This window comes from Saccostrea cucullata, unplaced genomic scaffold, assembly GCF_032062105.1.
Source record: "Saccostrea cucullata isolate Sc308-1 unplaced genomic scaffold, CSIRO_AGI_Scuc_v1 ctg1180, whole genome shotgun sequence".
In the NCBI taxonomy this organism is placed as follows: Eukaryota; Metazoa; Mollusca; class Bivalvia; order Ostreida; family Ostreidae; genus Saccostrea; species Saccostrea cuccullata.
Window position 1 is genome coordinate 1 of NW_026925867.1, and position 7,641 is coordinate 7,641.

Sequence of the window (7,641 nt, forward strand, 5' to 3'; positions counted from 1 at the left end):
ACCTCCTATGGATTGCTTCAGTAGATATGAAAGCTCTTTGTTAAATTGTGGAGTATCTAGATTTGATAGATGTAGCAGTGGTCAGGAGGCAGGAGTCCATTGCTACCACAAAATAAATGGTTTGTTGTTTAGACATTGCATCTCTATTATGCTATATTTAAAATTAAGCTGATTATTCAAATTCAATTTTTCTAATGAATTTATTGATTTTAACAAATAAAATTCAAAAATAAATGTGCAACCATTAGAGACATTTAAGGGATGTTTTTGTTTAGATCTATGTGCTTTTTTATGTTTTAATCACTCAGACTTGTCCTGACATATTTAAACACCCAATTTTATGTTAACGACCCCAAAATCTACCTAATTCAAGATCAATAATTTACCGCCTGTCAATCATTAAAAAAAAACAATAGCTTCTGATTTGACTGACAGGCCAGCTACCCGTGCTACCTGATAGTCTGAGTTTGTGTCCTTTGAAAACGATCGCCTGGTCACGCGTCAAACACTTTCGTGTAGCCGCCTTGTATACACGGGGGTTAAAAAAAAGAATCTTGGTAAAATTTTATTTTAAAAACAATTGAGATACTGAGCAGACAAATAAAACATGACTTAATAAAATATTTGCTTTTAATCTCAACGGCTATATTGTATTTTAAGCGATATGTCGTACAAGATACCTGCTCTGTAGAATTTAGACCAGTCTGTGCACAGAAACGCTATTTGCCAATTAAAATTGGAATATGAAAAATAGGAAAAGATATTTAGTACAAACGGCACGGATAAAAAAATCCTTTATCCTATGTTTTACCTACTTATATTTGAATACAATCTATACCATGTTCCGTTGTAAAGTTCTGAAATGTCAGAAACAGCTGTCGAGTTTCGAGATTGTAAATTTTAGTTCGAATTTCCTAACATCTGTCAATACCCAATATTCGAAATTAAAAATGAATATATATATATATATATATATATATATATATATATATATATATATATAGAAAGCACAAAGAAATTCACTTTTACATGGATACCCACTTCCGCCCCAGCCCGGGGTTGAACTCTCGACCTTCGGAATCTGTCTCCTAGCAGTGCAGGAACAGCGCGCTAGACCGCTCGGCTATCTAGGCAAGTCAAAAAAACTTGCTTTCGATGCCGATGGAATTCTCGCGGCGCTGCCCTACACTACACGGTCATTGAGAATAGAAGTGAGATACAGTTATTTGGACATTAGTTTTAACAGAGGATTGTTACCAATACATGTTGTAATGAAATTAATTATTATTTATAAAGCACAATTTACAACAACTCTTAAACTAATATAACTGCCCTAAGTGAAGAAATATTAATATAGAAAGCACAAAGAAATTCACTTTTACATGGATACCCACTTCCGCCCCAGCCCGGGGTTGAACTCTCGACCTTCGGAATCTGTCTCCTAGCAGTGCAGGAACAGCGCGCTAGACCGCTCGGCTATCTAGGCAAGTCAAAAAACTTGCTTTCGATGCCGATGGAATTCTCGCGGCGCTGCCCTACACTACACGGTCATTGAGAATAGAAGTGAGATACAGTTATTTGGACATTAGTTTTAACAGAGGATTGTTACCAATACATGTTGTAATGAAATTAATTATTATTTATAAAGCACAATTTACAACAACTCTTAAACTAATATAACTGCCCTAAGTGAAGAAATATTAATATAGAAAGCACAAAGAAATTCACTTTTACATGGATACCCACTTCCGCCCCAGCCCGGGGTTGAACTCTCGACCTTCGGAATCTGTCTCCTAGCAGTGCAGGAACAGCGCGCTAGACCGCTCGGCTATCTAGGCAAGTCAAAAAACTTGCTTTCGATGCCGATGGAATTCTCGCGGCGCTGCCCTACACTACACGGTCATTGAGAATAGAAGTGAGATACAGTTATTTGGACATTAGTTTTAACAGAGGATTGTTACCAATACATGTTGTAATGAAATTAATTATTATTTATAAAGCACAATTTACAACAACTCTTAAACTAATATAACTGCCCTAAGTGAAGAAATATTAATATAGAAAGCACAAAGAAATTCACTTTTACATGGATACCCACTTCCGCCCCAGCCCGGGGTTGAACTCTCGACCTTCGGAATCTGTCTCCTAGCAGTGCAGGAACAGCGCGCTAGACCGCTCGGCTATCTAGGCAAGTCAAAAAACTTGCTTTCGATGCCGATGGAATTCTCGCGGCGCTGCCCTACACTACACGGTCATTGAGAATAGAAGTGAGATACAGTTATTTGGACATTAGTTTTAACAGAGGATTGTTACCAATACATGTTGTAATGAAATTAATTATTATTTATAAAGCACAATTTACAACAACTCTGCACTACTAGGAGACAGATTCCGAAGGTCGAGAGTTCAACCCCGGGCTGGGGCGGAAGTGGGTATCCATGTAAAAGTGAATTTCTTTGTGCTTTCTATATTAATATTTCTTCACTTAGGGCAGTTATATTAGTTTAAGAGTTGTTGTAAATTGTGCTTTATAAATAATAATTAATTTCATTACAACATGTATTGGTAACAATCCTCTGTTAAAACTAATGTCCAAATAACTGTATCTCACTTCTATTCTCAATGACTGTGTAGTGTAGGGCAGCGCCGCGAGAATTCCATCGGCATCGAAAGCAAGTTTTTTGACTTGCCTAGATAGCCGAGCGGTCTAGCGCGCTGTTCCTGCACTGCTAGGAGACAGATTCCGAAGGTCGAGAGTTCAACCCCGGGCTGGGGCGGAAGTGGGTATCCATGTAAAAGTGAATTTCTTTGTGCTTTCTATATTAATATTTCTTCACTTAGGGCAGTTATATTAGTTTAAGAGTTGTTGTAAATTGTGCTTTATATATATATATATATATATATATATATATATATATATATATATATATATATATATATATATATATATATATATATATATATATATATATATATATATATATATATATATATATATATATATGTAATGGTTAGGGCCATGGATGTCGGCCTGGATAGCTCAGTAGGTAGAGCACCTGACTGGAGATACAGGGGTCCCGGGTTCGATTCCCGGTCCAGCCATGCATTTTCTCCTTTCCTGTTACAGATTTGGTGCCGTTGACCACCCCTGGATTTGCAGGTGAAAGTCCTGCCAGGGGCAATAAGAACTTGGGTTGTGTCTTCGAGGGCGAAGACAATTTAAGGAGGGAGGAATGTAATGGTTTGGGCCGTGGATATTGGCCTGGATAGCTCAGTTGGTAGAGCACCTGACTAGAGATGCAGAGGTCCCGGGTTCGATTCCCGGTCCAACCATGCATTTTCTCCTTTCCTGTTACATATATATATATATATATATATATATATATATATATATATATATATATATATATATATATATATATATATATATATATATATATATATATATATATACAGCCAAAGATCAATTCTTAAAAGTAATAAAAAAAAATATCTCGCAAACAATAAAAAATTTTAATCACATGTACGAACACCCGGAAATGGTGAATATTTTCGACACTATTGTTGATCAGAACGTAGGCAATATTCCTATCGCGGTACGGTACATTTTATATGTTCACACGACGGATAGGCCTACCTATGAATGGAGTATTTTATAATTTTTATTTTTAACTTTTGATATTTACACAAGTTTAATTTAAAAAAGATATGTTTACTTTGTAGTTTTACTCTGTGTTCTTTTCTTTAATTTGTCATTTTTTTAAATATAAAAACGATATTTCTTTATATTTTTTCTTCATTAGATATCGCTGAAAGTATTTATAAATAAATTTTATATTGAAATATTTCAATTATTTCAAGTAGTTTCACTCAAATTTAGACACGAAACACGGAATGTTGACCCTGATACCAGACACAGACTTCCTGTGTAATGCTACGTGTATGTAGATTTTTGACATCTTGGGTATTGGGTGTCTCCAGGTAAATAACACCACTGTTACTTGGACCACTCCCCCTCCTCAGGTAACCGTACGGTAAAAAAGTTGGGTCTTTAATTAATCTATAATTGCTGAAAGAAAGATCTACGGATAAAAAAAAATCACACACTGACAAACATTCCTGAAATAATATACAGTTATGTAATGGGTACGAGGGAAATAGCAAATTTATGGCTCCCCGAGGGAGGAAACTATTTCCCGAGGCGGCGAAGCCGCCGAGGGAAATGGTTTTCTGCCGAGGAGAACCATAAATTTGCTATTTCTTGAGTTCACATTCCATAACTGTTTTATTATACCGAAACAATCATAGGCGATTTATTATTTTTTTTACCAGATATTCCGACATTTAAAAAAAAAAAAACACTGTAGAGGCATTATTACAAATGCATGCTGTTAAACAGATTGTATGATAAGTAATGCATGGTGTCCTAGAACAATTAAATTATTTTTAAAAAGCATTTTCACTGACACTTCGAAGAACTATCGTTGTCTTCATTTTGCTTGAATTCAAGTATGAATTTGACATCGCATGTCGAAATGTTTTGCCGTCATAGTTACATTGCTAATAACATGACGTCACAGACTCGAAATTTCTTGAACGCTCCGCCCCCTGAACACTTTGATTGGTCAAAATTACTTTATATTCACGATGGAGTAGTCCCAGGGAGTAGCTCTGATTTTCCAGGGAGTAGTCTTCAGATGAGAGAAATTGTCTCTTCTCGGGGAAATAGACAGTTTTATGGTATTAATTTTATATAGAGTAATTACAGTAGAGGTATAATAAACGTTTTTATTAATGGTTTTAAAAAAATATATATAACACTATGTTTAAATTGTTTGCTGCCCGAAATAGCTTGACTTTTCAGAATATTTCTACCTATGACAATATACAGTTATGGAATGGGTACGAGGGAAATAGCAAATTATGGTTCCCCGAGGGAGGAAACTATATCCCGAGGCGGCGAAGCCGAGAGGAACCATAAATTTGCTATTTCCCAAGTTCCCATTCCATAACTGTTTTATTATACCGAAACAATCATAGGCGATTTAATTTTTTAACCAGATATTCCGACAGTTAAAAAAAAATACTGAAGAGGCATAATTACAAATTTGTACAAATTTGTGCGGTATAAGACATTGTACATGTATGATAAGTAATTGATCGCGTCCTAAAACAATTAAAATTTTTTTTAAAAAGTATTATCACTGACATTTCGAAGAACTATCGTTGTCTTCATTTTGTTAGAATTCAAGTATGAGTTTGACATTGCATGTGGAAATGTTTTGACGTCATAATTACATTGCTAATGACATGACGTCACAGATTCGAGATTCCTTGAACGCTCCGCCCCCTGAACACTTTGATTGGTTAAAATTACTAATAAATATTCATGAGGGAGTAGTCCTAGGGAGTAGCGCTGAATTTCCAGGGAGTAGTCCTCAGATGAGTGAAAAATTCTCTTCTCGGGGAAATAGACAGTTTTACGGTATAACTTTTATATAAAGTAATTACAGTAAAGGTATAATAATACAAACAAGAGGTCAATGGGCCACATCGCTCACCTGAGTAACTTCGGCCATTCTGTCATATTTAACAGATTTTCCCCTTTGCAATACCTATCTTGCCCTTGACCATCCTAAAGGGCCATGATTTGAATAATTCAGAATCTACACTACCCAAGGATGCTTCAACATAATTTCAGCTTTTCTGACCCAGTGGTTCTTGAGAAGAAGATTTTTAAAGTTTTTTTTCCTTCATATTTCTGTTTTAAACTTGGATTCACTCGTGTGGCACCACCCTACCCCCAGGGGTCATGATTTGAACAATTTAGAATTTACATAACCCAAGGATGCTTCCACATACGTTTCAGCTTTTCTGGCCCAGTGGCTTTCGAAGTAAAAAATGTAATGGTTGGTCAAAAATTTAAATAAATGTGAAATTGAACAGCATGAAATTTCTGAAAACTCATTTTTGGAAGTAAATGTCTGCAAAAAATGGGTATAACGAAATTGATTTAGCTGAGTTTATTAGGACTCTCTGGATCGATATTTTTTCGGTTTTCTTTTTTTAGGGGTGGGGGTAATATTATGCTCTCTCTCTGTCTCTCTCTCTCTCTTTTACCATGCTGTAGCCAAACTGGGTATTCATGTACGTACGAGCCAAGATGTGAGAGCTGTGTAATTACTCAATTGTTTCTAATTAAAAGTTAAATTTAACTTCTTAAAATTATTTATTTTTGAGTTGGTGATTGTGACCACGATCTATGATTAATATGTATTATAGAATATGCCTCGAATAATGGCAAATTAATGAGAAATATCAAAATATTAACACTATAATCCAGAAATTTCTGAATAGAAATGTAAGAAAGCATACCAACTCACCAGTATTGTCATTCCGTGCTCAGTGATGTGTGTAGAGTTTTTAAAACAAATTGAACACAACTTGTGAAACTTTTGACAATAACTTAACCCTTTTATCAAAAATAGTTTACGTTTCACTGATTTCACATGTGTTCAATTTGTAACATACATCACTGATCATGAGCAAGGACGACTTAAAATATGAGTTGGTTTTGCTTTCTCACATTTTCTCCCATTCTTAAACAAGACAAAAATTCAATGTAATTAATTCGTTTAACTGTAATAATGAGATTTTTTATGCACAGAAATGATAAGACTTGTGAATGGAGCTTCAAGCAACGAGGGTCGTGTAGAGGTGTTTATCAACGGGACCTGGGGTACTGTGTGTGATGATGGATGGGATGATAACGAAGCCCTAGTTTTATGTAGAAGTCTGGGCTATTCAGGGTAAATTGTTACTCGTTTTTTTTTTCCATATTTATTGCAGTGTCAAAATCAACGCATATTGAACGACAATAATTATTGTAAAGGTACAGTGAAAACTGTCCAAACTGTGTAATCTGTTTCACTTTACTATTTTAAGTGTTCTTAACACTGGGTTATTTGACACCCTGTCTAATCCGACACAAATCTACTAGTACATGTCAGATTATATATTTTTCACTGCATATATAAGATCTTGTTTATTTTACAGAGATTATACGGCCCAGAAAAGTGCCTATTTTGGACAAGGGTCTGGAACTGCGTGGATAAGGAGGATACGATGTAGAAGAAGGGAATCGTCCATCTTTGATTGTTCATACTCCGGCATCTGGAAAACTAATTGTCGTCGGTACAAGGATGCTGGTGTTAGATGCAAATAATTTGCTACTACAGAGTTTTATCTCTGTTAATCTTCCAAACTGTTATCAAATCTTTTTCGTGTAATTTTTCAGTGATTGGTTATGTTCATTCTGATGTAGCACTAGATAAAAACATATATAATATACTTATATATACTTTTTTTAATCACATATGTATTGGCATCAACAAATATTTGATTAAATGACTCTTTAAGATACATATATGACGTTTTTCTTATTATATGATAAATATATACATGTGAACGTGATTACTTCAGCGAACAACGAGCAGAAACTTGCACGAAGCAAAATCTATGGATAAAAATATAAGGAATTCAAGTTAAATAATTACAAATATCAAAAAATTTTCAGATGAAAAATTCCCTGTTATTGTCCAATGTACGCATTTAAACTTTTGGGGTTTTTTCATTGTTTTA

General features: G+C 34.9%; 1 protein-coding gene across 1 annotated transcript; it reads left to right on the plus strand.

The window, feature by feature from the left end:
• The first annotated feature begins 6 nt into the window (after positions 1 to 6).
• Positions 7 to 7,424, plus strand: LOC134269925 (neurotrypsin-like). The gene is made up of 3 exons (XM_062752105.1): positions 7 to 119; positions 6,668 to 6,809; positions 7,057 to 7,424. The coding sequence occupies exons 1-3, from the start codon at positions 8 to 10 to the stop codon at positions 7,223 to 7,225; spliced, it is 423 nt and encodes a 140-aa protein (XP_062608089.1). The 5' UTR covers position 7; the 3' UTR covers positions 7,226 to 7,424.
• The last annotated feature ends 217 nt before the right edge of the window (positions 7,425 to 7,641 follow it).

What these genes read in the sequence shown, in the direction of transcription:
- LOC134269925 (XM_062752105.1), top strand. Translation starts at nt 8, where the DNA reads ATGGATTGCTTCAGTAGATATGAAAGCTCTTTGTTAAATTGTGGAGTA. An exon ending in TTGCTACCACAAAATAAATG is followed by an intron (nt 120 to 6,667) that starts GTTTGTTGTTTA and finishes TTTTATGCACAG; the next exon opens with AAATGATAAGACTTGTGAAT. An exon ending in AGAAGTCTGGGCTATTCAGG is followed by an intron (nt 6,810 to 7,056) that starts GTAAATTGTTAC and finishes TTTATTTTACAG; the next exon opens with AGATTATACGGCCCAGAAAA.